The sequence below is a fragment of the Mustelus asterias genome, chromosome 8, assembly GCF_964213995.1.
Source record: "Mustelus asterias chromosome 8, sMusAst1.hap1.1, whole genome shotgun sequence".
NCBI lineage: Eukaryota > Metazoa > Chordata > Chondrichthyes > Carcharhiniformes > Triakidae > Mustelus > Mustelus asterias.
This window is the reverse complement of record NC_135808.1, coordinates 66,607,852-66,624,231: the sequence shown is the minus strand read 5'-3', so window position 1 is coordinate 66,624,231 and position 16,380 is coordinate 66,607,852. Positions and strand designations below refer to the sequence as shown.

Here is a 16,380-nt window from a genome sequence, read left to right as displayed (position 1 = left end):
ACCTAGAAACAGAGGCCTAGGCGTACAGCATTTAGGATCAACCTAGGAGTTGATCTTAGAAACTGGAGTCAATCATTTATCTCCTCAAGCCTGTTCAGTCTGACCAGGCCCCAATCCCAAGCTAACTCTGTATACCTGGCATTGCCTCATAATCCTTCATAATTTTGGTTAATGAAAATCTATCAATCTCCGTTTTAAAATTAACAACTGATCCAACATTCCAAAATGAGTGTAGAAGTGTCTCCTAATTTAACTCCTAAAAGGTTTGGCTCTAATATTTAGCCTATGCCCCCTAGACCAAAACTCCCAAACTAATGAAAATAGTTCCACCCAATTTCTGCGATCTGCTCCCCTTCATATTTTGAAAATGTTGATCAAATCACCTTCTAAAGTCCAGTGAATGGTTTGTGTTATCTACTTCTGAGTCCATGTATCATTTTGTAAGTCAATGCTGAATTCCTCCAAGGCCAATTTATCCTCCTGTGGTGTGGTGCCCACAGTCACTTGCAGTATTGCAGGTGTGGTCGCACCAGGATTTTATATAGCTAAAACATGACTCCTACTCCCTTGCATTTTATTTATAAAGATATAAAGACCAACATTCCTTTAGCATTTTTGATTACCTTCTGTACTTGTTCATGACAGTTGAATGATCTGTGCTCTGCCCCTATTTGAAGTCTCTTTGAACCTCATGTACAACCAGCGGCACGGTGGCAAAGTGGTTAGCATGTTCTCCCCATTCCTGTGTGGGTTTCCTCCAGGTGCTCCAGTTTCCTCCCACAGTCTGAAAGACGTGCTAGTTAGGTGCATTGCATTGCTAAATTCTCCCTCAGTGTACCCGAACAGGCACCGGAGTGTGGCGGCTAGGGGGTTTTCACAGTAACTTCATTACAGTGTTAATGTAAGCCTACTTGTGACACTAATAAATAAACTTAAAAAACCTTTCACCATTTAGAAAGTACTCTGTTCTATCCTTTCTCAGTCTAAAGTGATTGACCTTCCCCTTTGTCTACATTGAAATTGTCACAGTTTATCTAGTTTACCTAATCTATTAATTTTTTTTGTAATTATATGCTTCCATCTATACTGCTTAAAATGCTGCCTATTTTAGTGTCATCAGCAAATTTGGATACATGTCTTTCTATTCCATCACCTAAGTGGTTAAATAATGCAGTGAATAGTTGAGGCCCCAACACAGACCCTCGGAGAGACCCACTAGTCACATCCTGCCTTCCGTACCTGTTCATGACAGTTTAATGATCAGTGTTCCGCTCCCATTCAAAGTCTCTTTGAACCTCACAGTATAACCAGCGGCATGGTGGCTTTCTGTCTCCTTCCACTCATCCAGTTTCCTAACCAGGTCAATAATTTGCCTTCAATCCCTTGAGTTTCAGATTTAGCTAGCGGAGTTTATCAAACGCCTTCCAGAAAGCCATATAAATAGCGTGAATAGACATTCCACTGAACACTATCTTTGTACCTGAGAAGAAAGACAGGTCACCTATATAACATCTACTCCAAAAATAAGCACCTCCGATAGTGCAGCACTCCCTGATACCGTGCCCGAGTGTCAGGTTCTGTGCTCAAGCCTCGGAAGTAGGGCTTGAACCCACAACCCCCTTTTGTAGTTTGAGTCATTCATGTTGGGACCAAATACCAAGCTGGTTGTGGAGCTCCGCAGAAGATGGCAACATCCTCCTTTTGGCAGCATTTATTTTGTTATGCTATTCAGAGACTATCATGCTTCTCAGAAAATGTGAAATGTGCCGGATTCTGTGCACGTATAAGCAGAAAATTTGCTGATAAAGCACTTCCGAGTATCAATGTTTATTAAGAAAAACTTTGCATCAGCTGAAAAATGTCATTTGTTTCATCAAAAGTATATTTAAGAGTTTCTTCCCTGGAATATAAATATATCTTTCAATTTACACTCTCTGTTTTGCTTCTCAAAGTCCAGCTGTAACATTTGACATAAACTGACTCTGCTTGAATTCTATGATACACATTAGCCGAGTCTAGTGATAATGTATGTGTGCTGGAGCCAGTGGTGAAATGGTAAATATTGGGGAAACAATTAGACCATTCATCTTGCTGTTTTTTCCCACATTGCTGCCAAGGTCTACAGTGCTGGTTTAGGACTGTACCAAACGGCTATAAAGTCAGGGTGGAATTGAAGCTAGTACTTTTCCATTCTTTGTATTCAATGCTGAAAGTAGTCTTTCATCATACTGTAACCTATACATGCTTCCAATCCATGGGTCTGTCGTTGAGACGTAGGGACTGAGTATGCTGCTGGCTACCAGGAGTGCTGGGGGAAGGTACAGGGGGTGACAACTGGAAATCTACTCCAGACTGAATCTCATGAGCCTGACAACTTAATGAAAAAAAACCCAATAAACTTTGGAAGCGTGGTGATTGTGTAATGTCTGTGGGATTCGACTCAGTTTGCTTTGCCCCAATGCTGAGCCAAGGATTCTGTTTTCAAAATACTTCATGAAACAGTACCCCAAACCCACGACGCCGTCTCATCAGAGTGGAGATTGCGTGCCGAGATGGTCTTGAACTTTTAACATTTTTCGTGTGAATCACTGTATCTTGCTGCCCTCAAGAATTTCATAGAAATTCAGAGAACCAGGCTTGTTTTGCTTGGAGACATTATCAGACAGTACTGACAGACCTCCTGGGGTTTGTCGCTCTGAGGAAGGTACCTTCATATGCTGAACTTTGTCATTTCTTCAAACCAGAGCAAATAAGAGTTTCCAGCAACATGAAGCCTATCCTCCAAATTACATATTGCCTTATTACTTACTGACTTTTTAAAAACAGTGTAACAACATACGCAATGCATTTGACAAATATCATAGGATTTACAGTGCAAAAGGAGGCCATTTGGCCCGCATCAACAACAATCCCACCCAGGTCTGATCCCTTTAACTCCACATATTTACCCTCTTAATCCCCCTGACACTAAGGGGCAATTTAGCATGGCTAATCAGTGCTAGCCACTGCACCACTGTTCCGTCAAAGGAGGAATGCATGTCAAATGGTATCACTGCAGAAGCTAGCACTGTTTTTAAGAAATCCATTGAATTTTCAGCACCAAATGATGACCTGGCACTCAAGAGTAGTATTTAAACATAAATAAGATAAATGCCTGTGCAGATCTGGGCAGAAGCAATAATGGTTACCAAATGTCCTGGATGAGTAACTGCATCCTATGCATTAAGTCTTACTGCTGAGAGCAGTGGTAGATTGTCACTTTGTGTGACAATGTAAAATAGATGACAGTGAGTTGGTAACCTGTTTTAATCTCTTCCCCATTTTTATCCCTACTGACACTATTTCACAAAGACAAGTTCAATCCTGACGAAGGGTCATCTAGACTCGAAACATTGGCTCTATTTTCTCTCCACAGATGCTGTCAGACCTGCTGAGATTTCCAGCATTTTCTGTTTTTGTTTCAACCCTGTCATTCCTTTGCTATCATCTGAGTTACTTGTAGTTAATCAAAATCCATGCATTGATCTTTTCGGATAACTTTCAGTGAGAAGTATGGCTTGGTAACAAACATAGAAGTTAAAAGTAATTGAGGGAATTGGTGGAATTAAAATGATTGCAATGTGATCAGTCCCTTGATTGAATTAAAACATGCAAGGAACAATTCATAGAACCCCTGCAGTACAGAAGGAGGCTATTTGGCCCATCGAGTCTGTACCGACCACAATCCCACCCAGGCTCTATTCCTGTAACCCCACTCATTTATCCTGCTAATCCCCTTGACACTAAGGCAATTTAGCATGGCCAATCAACCTAACCTGCACATCTTTGGACTGTGGGAGGAAACCGGAGCACCCGGAGGAAAGCAAAGAAGCCACAGGGAGAACATGCAAACTCCACACAGAAAGTGACCGAGGCCTGAATTGAACCTGGGCCCCTGGTACTGTGAGGCAGCAGTGCTAACCACCGTGCCGCATCTAATATTGTCTCTGGACATCATTTGTTTGCATGAAACACAACTTCTTCTGAGTTGGTCTGAACAATGGAGGAGTGAACTTGTGACTCAAAACAAGGGCCTGGATTTTGCAATCAGCAGCAAAGCAAGGGAACTTGAAGACAGTCTTACTCAATCTAGTGATCTTTGTGACAAGAACCTCAGCTCTCTCACCATGCAGTGGATTTTTGCGTCCTTTAATGGGGATTCCTAGCGTGGGTTGCAGTGATATCAGTAGGCTGGGCAAGCAACCAAATGCATTGAAGAATTCTCACAGGCAGGAAAAGAAATGCACCCATCATGAAATCACTTTTTCAAATATTTTCCTGAAAGTGAGATAAAGATTGGGGCATACACCAAAGGTAGAAGCTAAAATATTGTGAATAAACTTTAAAAAGAATAATTTAACAAAATTTAGTTTAAAAATCGGCCATAATGGAGACATTTAACAAAATTCCACAGACGTAAAATTATTTTCTTATCACAATGATTGCTGTTTTAAAAAAAACAGGTTACACGTCATTGAACAATATGTAACATTTTATGAAATTTCTGACAGTAAGGTGAGAGCGAGAATGGGGAGGTTCCTGCAAAATCCACAAATTTGTTTGATAGCTGGTCCTGGGGGAGGGGGTCCACAGTACAACCTGCGGTGGGCAGAACGCAAATTCAAGATGTCCACATTTTAACCTATGCTTTCTCTAAATCCTGAATGTGCAATCAGATTCAGGGGAGTGAAGGTGCTGAACGCTGGAAAGATACTGAATGCTGGCAATTTACTTGCAAGCATTGGTTTACAAGACAGCTTCTTACCCCTGCACAACAGTCAGCTCTGACTCTCGAGCAACCCGCTTCATTATAGAGCAATCTCCATGGTGGCACAGTGGTTAGCACTGCTGCCTCACAGGGACCCGGGTTCAATTCCCGGCTTGGGTCACTGTCTGTGCAGAGTCTGCACATTCTCCCCGTATCTGTGTGGGTTTCCTTCGGGTGCTCTGGTTTCCTCCCACAGTCCAAAAGATGTGCTGGTTAGATGCATTGGCCATGATAAATTTTCCCTCAGTGTATCCGAACAGGTGCCGGAGTGTGGCGACTAGGAGATTTTCACAGTAACCTCATTGCAGTGTTAATGTAAGCCTACTTGTGACACTAATAAATAAACTTTAGCACTCTAACAAGCACAGTGGCAGAATAATCCTATTACCTGTGAGACAAAAGGTGCACATATTTCCTATGTGAGTACGCACGCTGGAACCCTATCCAGCACATAGGTCTGAACTGACATTTCAAACAATTAGCAGGCTTGTGCAAAATAAATTCATCACATACTTTTATTAAAATGTTCAGTGGCTCCAAATTAAATTTCCCAAACAAAACCACCAGTGAACACAGGTAACTGACACACTAGAAAAGTCATCATTTTACAAGTTTAATTCTAAAAGCTGAATGACAATGAGGCTCGAAGTTGGTCACCTGCCCACCTTTTGCCTTAGTTAAAGCTGGAAGAGGAGGGGTTGGTGTGGATTTGGATTGAGAATTTTGTTTTGAAGAGTTTAACCCTCCATCAGTTTCATGAAAACTCCCCTGTCCATTTGGAACCTGTTTTAAATGCAGGAAAGCTGCAGGGTGTTGGCACACATTCATATTTTGCCCTGTGCAATTTGGAAATAGGGTTTATAAGAACCGCATTTATGAACTTACTAAAAGTAACACACAGAGGGAAGAACCAGAAGCACATCTTCAGCAGGCCAGGTTTTCACTGTTTCTGAACCTTACCCCGAGTGGGAGAAACATTGGGCAGGTTTAACCGAATTGGCTTAGTTTCACTCTCCATTGAAATCATTGGAGATTGGATTGAAAACCAGAATGGCGCCTGACCCCCGTGAGTGAGGTTAATATTTCCTCCTTTGAGTTACTGTGTGATCTTCCTGGAGAGAGATAGCTGGGGTAGAGCAGGCAGTGTCAAAAGTCCTAACCTCCTGTGATCTCCTACAGCTGTGTGTCGCTACCCCCTTGGCATGTCGGGGAGGAAAATTCCTGATGAAGACATTACAGCTTCCAGCCAGTGGTACGATTCTACAGCAGCCAAATACGGAAGGTGAGTGGACAGCCCACTTGCAGTTGCAAGTGACTGATGGGTGGCATGAGATTTATGTAAGGGCCACATGGTAAGGTACCCGCTGTACAATGCTTTTGTTTTTAATGTCCAGGATCTATCCATGTCAAAATGTAGGAAAGTCAGAGGAGGAGATTCCATCCTGAATGGTGCTCAAAACAAGATGTAGCAGAACTGTCAGCAGAATTAAAAAGAAACAGCAAGTCAACATTTCAGTAGCAGGCTCTCCAACACAACTGAAAATAAGAGAAAGAAGAAAGAGTTATGCAAAGAGCAGGGGTGTAGAACTGATTGGCAGCTGTTTCAAGAGGTGGCTCAGGCACAGCATGTCTCCAACTTGTCACATCACTTACCTGACATCTTTTGCGAGATGATCAGAAAGTTTATGCAACTAAACATTGGGAAAACTTTTTCCCAGGGCAGAAATGACAATTACAAGGGGGCATGAGTTCAAGGTAAGTGGTGGGGGGGGGGGGGGGGGGGTGGGGGGGGGAGAGTCACAGGTGGACAGAGTGGTGAAGAAGGCATTCGGCATGCTTGGCTTCATTGGTCAGAACATTGAATACATGAGTTGGGACGTCTTGTTCAAGTTGTACAAGACATTGGTAAGGCCACACTTGGAATACTGTGTACAGTTCTGGTCACCCTATTATAGAAAGGATATTAAACTAGAAAGAGTGCAGAAAAGATTTATTAGGATGCTACTGGGACTTGATGGCTTGAGTTATAAGGAGAGGCTGGATAGACTGGGACTTTTTTCTCTGGAGTGTAGAAGACTTAGGGGTGATCTTATAGAGGTCTATAAAATAATGAGGGGCATAGATCAGCTAGATAGTCAATATCTTTTCCCAAAGGTAGTGGAGTCTAAAACTAGAGGGCATAGGTTTAAGGTGAGAGGGGAGAGATACAAAAGGGTCCAGAGGGGCAATTGTTTCACGTAGAGGGTGGTGAGTGTCTGGAACAAGCTGCCAGAGGTAGTAGTAGAGGCTGGTACAATTTTGTCTTTTAAAAAGTGTTTAGACAGTTACATGGGTAAGATGGGTATAGAGGGATATGGGTCAAACGCGGGCAATTGGGACTAGCTTAGGGGTTAAAAAAGGGGCGGCATGGACAAGTTGGGCCGAAGGGCCTGTTTCCATGCTGTAAACCTCTATGACTCTGAGATGTGCGGGGGAAATTGTTTTACACAGAGGGTGGTGGTGGCCTGGAATGCACTGCCAAGTGAGGTGGTTGAGGCAGATACGTTAGTGACATTTAAGGCTTACCTGAATAGACACATGAACAGACAGGGAATAGAGAGATACAAGTGGTTGGTCTAGATAGGGCAACATGATCGGCGCAGTCTTGGAGGCCAAAGGGCCTGTTCCTGTGCTGTTTTGTTCTTTGTAAGAGTGAAGGCATCGTCCTCAGTTCCTGCCACAAACTCCATCTCCTAGCCGCTGACACACCCCTCATCCTGGCAATCTTGGTGTCATATTTGCCCTTGAAATGAGCTGCCAATCCCATATCCACTCCCACTATCCAAGATATCCTACTTCCAGCTCTGTAACATTGCCTGCCTCTGTCCCTGCCACAGTTCATCTGTCGCTGAAATGCTCATCCAAGATTTTATTACTTCTAGACACAATTATTCCAATATACTCCTCACCGGCATCTCACCTTCCATCCTCCATAAACTTGATCTTATCCGAAATTCTGTTGTCCTTGTCCTATTTCATCCCAAGACCCATTCCCCCATCACATCCAAGCTCACTGACCTAGATCGGCTCGTAATTGATTTTAAAATGTTATTTTCAAATCCTTCTATGACCTCAGTCCTGTCCATCTCAGTAACCACTTTCAGCTCTATTGAGATATCTGTACTCCTCTAATTTGGCCACTTAACGATCACTGATTTTAATCACTGTAGAATTGGTGGCTGTATCTTCAGTCCCTAGTCGCTGAAATAACCTCTCTATACCTCTCCACCTCTCTTTCCTTCTTTAAGATACAGCTTAAATCCCACCTCTTTGACAAGTTTTAGGTCATTTTCCTTAATGTCTCCTTGTCTACAGGGAGATAGTGGCTTAGTTGTAATGTCATTGGGCCAGTAATCCAGAGTGCCAGGCTGGTGAAATTGAAATGAATTAAACCTGGAATGGAAAGCTACGTTCGTAATAGTGACCATGAAACTATCATTTCATCAACTATCAATGCATTCTACGCCTGTTTTGAGCAAGAGGTCAGCGAGAGCATGCCCTCCACCCTGGAAGCCCTGGATGAACCTGTATCTGGGGTCACCATTGCAGATGTCAGAGCAGCTTTCTTGAAACTCAACCCACGGAAAGCAACTGGCCTGGATGGGGTACCCGGTGCACTCAGATCCTGTGCAGGTCGGCTGGCGGAGGTATTCACAGACATCTTCAACCTCTCTTTACAATAATCTGAGGTCCCTATCTGCTTCAAGAAGACAGCCATCATCCCGGTACTTAAGAAAAACCAAGCTATCGGCTGGTGGCTCTGACATCCATCATTATGAAGTGCTTCAAAAGGTTAGTCATGGCACGAATCAATTCCAGCCTCCCGGACTACCTGGATCCACTACAGTTTGCCTACCGCCGCACCAGGTCCACAGCAGATGCCATTTCCCTGGCCCTGCACTCAACCCTGGAACACCTAGATAACAATGACACCTATGTCAGATTCCTATTTATTGACTACAGCTCAGCCTTCAACACTATTATTCCCACGAAACTCATCTCCAAACTCTGTGGCCTGGGCCTTGGCGCCTCCCTCTGCGACTGGATCAGTAAGGGTAGGCAACAAAACCTCCTCCACAATCATCCTCAACACCGGTGCCCCACAAGGCTGTGTTCTCAGCCCCCTACTATACTTGTACACCTATGACTGTGCAGCCAAATTCCCCTCCAATTTGGTTTTCAAGCTTGCTGATGACACCACCGTTGTGGGTCGAATCTCAAACAAAGATGAGACGGAGTACAGGAATGAGATAGAGAATCTGGTGAACTAGTGCAGTAAAAATACTCTCTCGCTCAATGTCAACAAAACGAAGGAGATTGTCATCGACTTCAGGAAGCATAAAGGAGAACATACCCCTGTCTATATCAATGGGGATGAAGGAGAAAGGGTCGCGAGCTTCAAGTTTTTAGGTGTCCAGATCACCAACAACCTGTCCTGGTCCCCCCATGCTGACACTATAGTTAAGAAAGCCCACCAATGCTTCTACTTTCTCAGAAGACTAAGGAAATTTGGCATGTCAGCTACAACTCTCACCAACTTTTATAGATGCACCATAGAAAGCATTCTTTCCGGTTGTATCACAGCTTGGTATGGCTGCTGCTCTGCCCAAGACCACAAGGAACTACAAAAGGTTGTGAATGTAGCCCAATACATCAAGCAAACCAGCCTCCCATCTATTGACTCTGTCTACACTTCCCGCTGCCTCGGCAAAGCAGCCAGCATAATTAAGGACACCACGCATCCCAGACATTCTCTCTTCCACCTTCTTCCTTTGGGAAAAATATACAAATGTCTGAGGTCATGTACCAACCGACTCAAGAACAGCTTCTTCCCTACTGCTGACAGACTTTTGAATGGACTTGCCTTGCGTCAAGTTGATCTTTCTCTACACCCTAGCTATGACTGTAACACTACATTCTGCACTCTTTCGTTTCCTTCTCTATGAATGGTATGTTTTGTCTGTATAGTGCACAAGAAACAATACTTTTCACTGTATGTTAATACATGTGACAATAATAATTCAAATCATTGATTGTCATACAAAAACCCCATCTGGTTCATTACTGTCCTTTCAAGAAGGAAATTTGCCATCCTTAACTGGTCTGGCCTACATGTGACTCCAGATCCACAGAAATGTGGTTGACTCAACTGTTCTCCGAAATGGCTTAGCAAACTGCTCCATTCAAGGGCAATTAGGGATGGACAAAAAAAATGCTAGCCTTGCCAGTGATGCCCGCATCTCAAGAACAAATAAAGAAAAGAACATGCGACTTTTGTTTGATAATGTTTGACTATGCTAAATACAAGCTGCTATTGTTTGAGTCTATGGATCTGAAATTATGTACTAGTGTCTGCTATGTCTTTATGATCTGCCAAATCTTGGAAGTATTGTGAACTGTGAGGAGGCTAGTGATAAACCTCAAGAGGAGAAGAGGAATGGGTGGACATGTGGCAGATTATATTTCGTGCAGAGAAGGGCAAAGTGGTACAATTTGGTAGGAAGAATGAGGACAGGCGCTATAAAATAAAGAGTGCAATTCTAAAGAAGGTGGGGATATATGCGCACAAATTGTTGAAAGTGGCAGGGTTGGTTGAGAAAGTGGTTAATAAAGCATATGGGACCCCGTGGGCTAAATAATCAGCCTATACAGTGCTAAAGCAACAAAATTATGGTGATCCTTTAAAAACACTGGTTTGGCTTCAACTGGAATATTGTGTCCAGTTTTGGGCACCATGCTTTTGGAAGGGTTTGAGAGGGCGCAGAAAAGATTGGCAAGAATGGCTCCAGGGAAGAGGGATTTCAGCTACATGGATAGGTTGGAGAGGCTGGCGTTGTTTTCCTTAGAGAAGAGAGTTTCGAGAGGAAATTTGATCAGGGTGTTCAAAACCATGAGGCATCTAAACAGAGTAAATAGGGAGAAAGCATTCCCATTCATGGAAGGATTGACAATGAGAGGGCGCAGTTTTAAGGCGAATGGCAAAAGAACCAAAGGCGACATAAAGGAAAACAATTTTTTTTTCCATAGCATGTGGTTAGGATCAGGAATGCACTGCTTGCGGGCAGAGGCAGATTGAATCGTGGGCTTTCAAAAGGAAATTGGATAATTAACTGAAGAGAAAATAATTGAAGAATTGCAGGGATAGGCCGGAGGTGTGGGAGTTGCAAAGAAAAGTCATATTGGATTCAGTGTTAACTCTGTTTCCTTCTCCACAGATGTCATCAGACCTGCTGAGTTTTTCCAGCCCTTTTTTGTTTTTAGTTGGGACTATCTGAGTTGCTTTTGCAGAGAGCACAATGGGTCGAATTACTGTAACCATTCTATGACTCTATTTCACCCTCCACACTTATTCTTTATTCACTAGTCTAGACATCAGTAGCATTCCAAGGCATTCAGCTGCAACACTATTGTGTTCTGCTGTCACAACCCTGGCATTGACAAACTTTCTTACTGTCCCACAGACTGGATTTTGAAGAAGGGGATGGAGCCTGGTGTCCAGATGGTCCAGTAGATCCTGAGGACATGGAATTCCTTCAGGTTGACCTCCAAACTCTGCACTTTATTACCCTTGTGGGGACTCAGGGGCGCCACGCTGGAGGCCATGGTAATGAGTTTGCTCAGATGTATCGGCTTGACTACAGTCGAGATGGAAACCGATGGAACTCGTGGAAAAATCGACATGGGAAACAGGTAAATCCCGACAATGAAGGCAGGTCAAATATTTGGTTCACTTGTGAAAGGGAGCAGGTGAAATCATTGTTCAGTGGTGCTTGGTAACATCTACTTTGTGTGGCTGGAGATCAACCAGTCAGTAAAGTATATAGTGGTTAAACATAACTTTTTATCTTATCTCCCAACTAAGCTCAATTAAAATAAATTAAACTGAATAAACATAACCACAGTAGGGATAGTTTTGAGTTTAGCTAAATGTAGACAGATGTATGACAGGTGGCTGAATCATTGATATCGTCTGCTCCAGACAAGGCCCCTAACACAAACTGTCCTCCATGTGCCTGATATAATGTCAGTTGAAAATCGGAACACATACTATGAACAAATAAAACTCCATTTGCATCTTTCATTAGGGTATCTTCCTCCTCCCTACTCTGGTTTTAGGCCAGTGATGGGCAACCAAGGCTGGTGAGTGGGCCACAGGTGTAGCCCTCCTTCATTGCAATGAGCCACAAAATTGAAATCAGGCTTTGATTGAAATTGAGCTTTGACAAAGGGTCATCTGGACTCGAAACGTCAGCTCTTTTCTCTCCTTCCAGATGCTGCCAGACCTGCTGAGATTTTCCAGCATTTTTTCGATTGGTATGAACAGGCTTGTTCATTAACCATGACCCCATGAATGAGATTAAATACATTTGGTAGATGCTGTATATTTCATAATGAATTATAGAAAATGCTTAATCATTTATATGTCAGTAGAACTGCCATCAACTTCAAAATGGTAAAAACAAAATAAATATTTACACTTTGGACGCAGAGGTAGCGCACACCTCTCGCAGTCAATGTTGTGCGCAATCAGCATACACCTCACTTCGCTTGCCCTTGCTTTGCATGCTTTTCACTTCAGTCTTGCTGGAAGGAAAAAGCTACATGGATGAAATCACTGGAATGTGGCAACCCTGCACATGGGCAACGGTCAACAAAATGTCTCGTGAACTGCACTGAGAACAGAGGCCTCTGTGGCCTCTGGAACATAGGTTGCCCCCTCTGCTTTAAGTTCTTACAAACCTTCTTCTAGGCCCTGTCCATTTTGTGGGCAATGGGTTGAGGTAAAGAGTCTTTTCCCATGCTTTGGCCAATTGAAAGGAACAGTGGATTCTTTTACCTGTAAGGACCCATCCCTTGCTGGGAGCAGGAGTTTGATGAACTTAATCCCATTTGGCAAACATATTTAGCACATTCCACAAAACTAATGCGGTTAGCATGAAATGCATAGCAGATATTATCAATGTGCAGCAATTACTGACCATACTGAATACACAACAAACCCTGTCATTATGAAATATATAACAATTTTGATCAATATAACAAATAAACAATATACAATGAGCAGCCTTGTGTTATATATAGTAATAACGCTGCAATGAGGTGCACAATGATGGGGAATTAAAAATTCAAAAAACTCACTCATTACTGTTTCATGGTGTAAGATTCGAAAACAGTGTTATTTATCAGACAACTAAACCCTGTGATACATAGACCTTCCATCAAAATGCAAGATGTTCCCTCTTTGTCAGATGACAAAAGAATCTTTATCCTCACTGACAGCATTCAATAACAAAACACTTCAATTGTAACAACTCAGCAGAAACCATTCAAAAGCATCATCATAAACCAAGTCAGATAAAATGAAATAAATATTGTGGCATGTCTATGAGGCTGTAACATCATTTGAATTCTCCATTTTGTGTATAGCAGCCTCAGCTGGTCTCCTGAGCTGATTTGATCACAGTTACTATCCGGCTGATTTCTGATTTGTAGGGCCTGATTTTACCGCCCATTCACGCCACGCTCCCGTTGCAGCGAAGTCGGAGAATTTGGCAGCAAGCCAAATCTCCATTCACTATTGCGGGGATGGGAAACTCCCACTGGCGTAAACAAAGAACAAAGAACAGTACAGCACAGGAAACAGGCCCTTCGGCCCTCCAAGCCTGTGCCGCTCCTTGGTCCAACTAGACCAATCGTTTGTATAAACGGTCAGAAAATTCCACCAGTGGTGCCTCATTATTCTGCAAAGCTCCAGTTTCAATCAATGGAGCTTACAATGGTATCCAACACAAAAAAAACCCAAACTGGTTTTGTTTTGACTTTACTGAACATAACCAGGACCTGAGAGAGATGAGAGGAATTTTATTTTAAAATCCCAATTTGATGTTTTATTTGTTGTTACTTTTCCTTTCTGCCTCTTTTTTTTTTGCTCCTCTCTTAATCCAACCATTCTTTCCCACTCTGTGGCCAGAATCTTCAGTTCTGGAGTGGAAGTCCGGTACCAGACTTGAAAGTGGGCTTTCTGCTGGTCGCATGGATCTTCGACTCATTGCATATACATCCATGCGGAGCTCACTGAATCTCGCAGCAGGGACAAGCGAGAGGTCACTATCACCTGCCATTCCCTCATGGAGGTCAAAGATTTGGCTGCCATATTGAAAGGGCACTGGGATAGCCTGCATCATCCCTTGTACCTTTTCCCAGCCACTGCTCCGCCTTTCCCCGCTAACCCATCCTTGGTCACCCTCCATACAAGCTGCACTGGAACCACCCAGCCCCCAGCATAAGCTGACATTTACAAACACTCCCCAAAAGAGGACAATGCAGCGGAAACTCACTGTTAATCATCGAAGAAATCTACCTCACCAGGTGCATGCCACTTACGTATAGTCGTGAGCCTGAACATTCCAATTTCTCACTGGCCGAGGTACTTAATATGAAGGGGGAGACAGAATTCTGGTGAGCTGGCCTTTTAATGAGCATGAACTTCCCAGCACTGTTCAGAGGAAGCGTGGCCCACCTTTTAATCCGCCTTTAAAGTCCTGAGAATAAGGATGGCAGATCAGGGGTGGGACGGGAAATTGGCGATCCCAAAAAAACATCCACTGACCTTTGGTTGGGATTTCCTGTCCCACAGAATTGCTAAAGTTTATTCCGCTACCAGGAAACTGATCTTTGGCCTCACATCGAAAGTTTCCCTGCACGCCAGGCCTTCCACAGCTGTATTTCTCTTTCTGTATCTGATTTGTAATTCACCCTGTTTCATGATGTCAGGCCCCATTCTAGAGATTTAAGCGGATAATGTAAGCTCAGTGGCTGCACTGACATCTATCCTCTCGGGTGGACAGAAAAGATCCCACTGCTCTGTTGAAAGCAGAGCAGCAGAGTTCTTCCAAGTGCTCTAACTAACATTTATCCCTCGAACCCACAACTATAAAAACTGATTATTTGGACAATTTCACATTACTGTTCTAGGACCTTGCCGTGCACAATTTTTTGTTGTCGAGGCGTGGGCACTGACGACAGGCCCGAAAGCCAGGTGTGATCCCACTCCAGCTGCTTGTGGGACACCTGGATGCATTCTTTGGCTTTCCATCAACTAAAAGGTTGAGGTTGCCTTCCCTTTAAAGCCCAGGCTTAGTTAGTCATTAGACTAACTAAGACATAGGTTCACTGATCCTTCCCAAGCCATGGCATTTTAACAGCAGTGGGGAAGGTGGCGAATTGCACACTCAAGAGTCAATTTCCTTAAGTGAACAATTCAGAGTCTTGCCGCTTCCCAGCCTTTCCCTGAAGGACTGGTAAAATCTAGTCCATTGGTTGCTGATGTTTTGTGCATTCTATACTATAACAGTATAGCTCGACTTCAAAGGTAATCATGACTGTTCACAGTTTTGGGAGGTTATGAGATAATGAAAGATACTCTATAAACAGAAGTCTGTTTTTCTTAACGTCCCTTTATTCTGTCTCCCTGGTCAGTTCATTATGATCCCTGAATAACTTATTGATGTTCTTCCATCATTCTGAACTTAAAAATGTGTATTAGCTTTTCCCAATAGCTTGTGTAGGCAATAAAAATTGTTTTCCAAGTGCATGCAGCACATTTGATTACATACAATATGCAACATGCATGTAATGAAGTTTTAAAGTTTATTTATTAGCATTACAAGTAGGCTTACATTAACACTGCAATTAAGTTACTGTGAAAATCCCCTAGTCGCCATGCTCCGCCGTCTGTTTGGGTACACTGAGGAATTTAGTATGGCTAATGTACCTAACCAGCACGACTTTCGGACTATGGGAGGAAACCAGAGCACCCGGAGAAAACCCACGCAGACACGGGGAGAATGTGCAGACTCCGCACAGACAGTGACCCAAACCGGGAATTGAACCCAGATCCCTGGCGCTCTGAGGCAACAGTGCTAACCACTGTGCCAACGTGCCGCCCCAGTCGGGACAGTAATGGATTTTCAACTGTAATGTACAAAGAAAAATAATGATTTGCATTTGCATACGACTTTCCATAACCTCAATGCCCTGGGTTGCTGCCCACTTTGTGAGTTTTACACACCTTTCACTTTGAAATTTTTAAGCCAAAAACTTTCAGGGATATGAACCCACAACAACCTCCTTGAGTCCGAGGCGAGAGCGCTGCCACGGCGCGACATCTAACACAAAGCTTCACTTAAAACCTTGAAAGACCCGAGTATGTGAAAGCAGGTTTCATCTCGTTATTGTGTCTACTTCTTCTTCAGGTGATTGAAGGAAATGTAAACCCATATGATGCTGTACTGAGAGACCTGGAGCCCCCCATGATAGCCAGATTTGTCCGGTTCATACCAATGACCGATCATTCCATGAGTGTGTGTATGAGAGTGGAGCTCTATGGATGTGAGTGGTTGGGTAAGTGTGTGAACTCTTTCAAAAACTGACACTGTGAGCAGGATTTTTGTCTTTCTCTGTGGCGTGTTTCACGATGGTAGGAGGTGACGTGATGCTCGCTGGCAGCCGGATTTTATGGTGTAACCATTGTC

The 16,380-nt window shown here is 43.3% G+C and overlaps 1 protein-coding gene across 5 annotated transcripts in view; it reads left to right on the top strand.

Moving 5' to 3' along the window:
* Positions 1–16,380, top strand: part of ddr2a (discoidin domain receptor tyrosine kinase 2a) — a 163,391-nt gene that overhangs the window by 108,397 nt on the left and 38,614 nt on the right. For all 5 annotated transcript variants that reach the window (XM_078218117.1, XM_078218119.1, XM_078218116.1 and 2 more), the window contains 3 exons: positions 5,987–6,089; positions 11,308–11,536; positions 16,102–16,249. In XM_078218117.1, the coding sequence (XP_078074243.1) occupies positions 5,987–6,089; positions 11,308–11,536; positions 16,102–16,249 (480 nt within the window). The remainder of the gene's footprint in view (positions 1–5,986; positions 6,090–11,307; positions 11,537–16,101; positions 16,250–16,380) is intronic.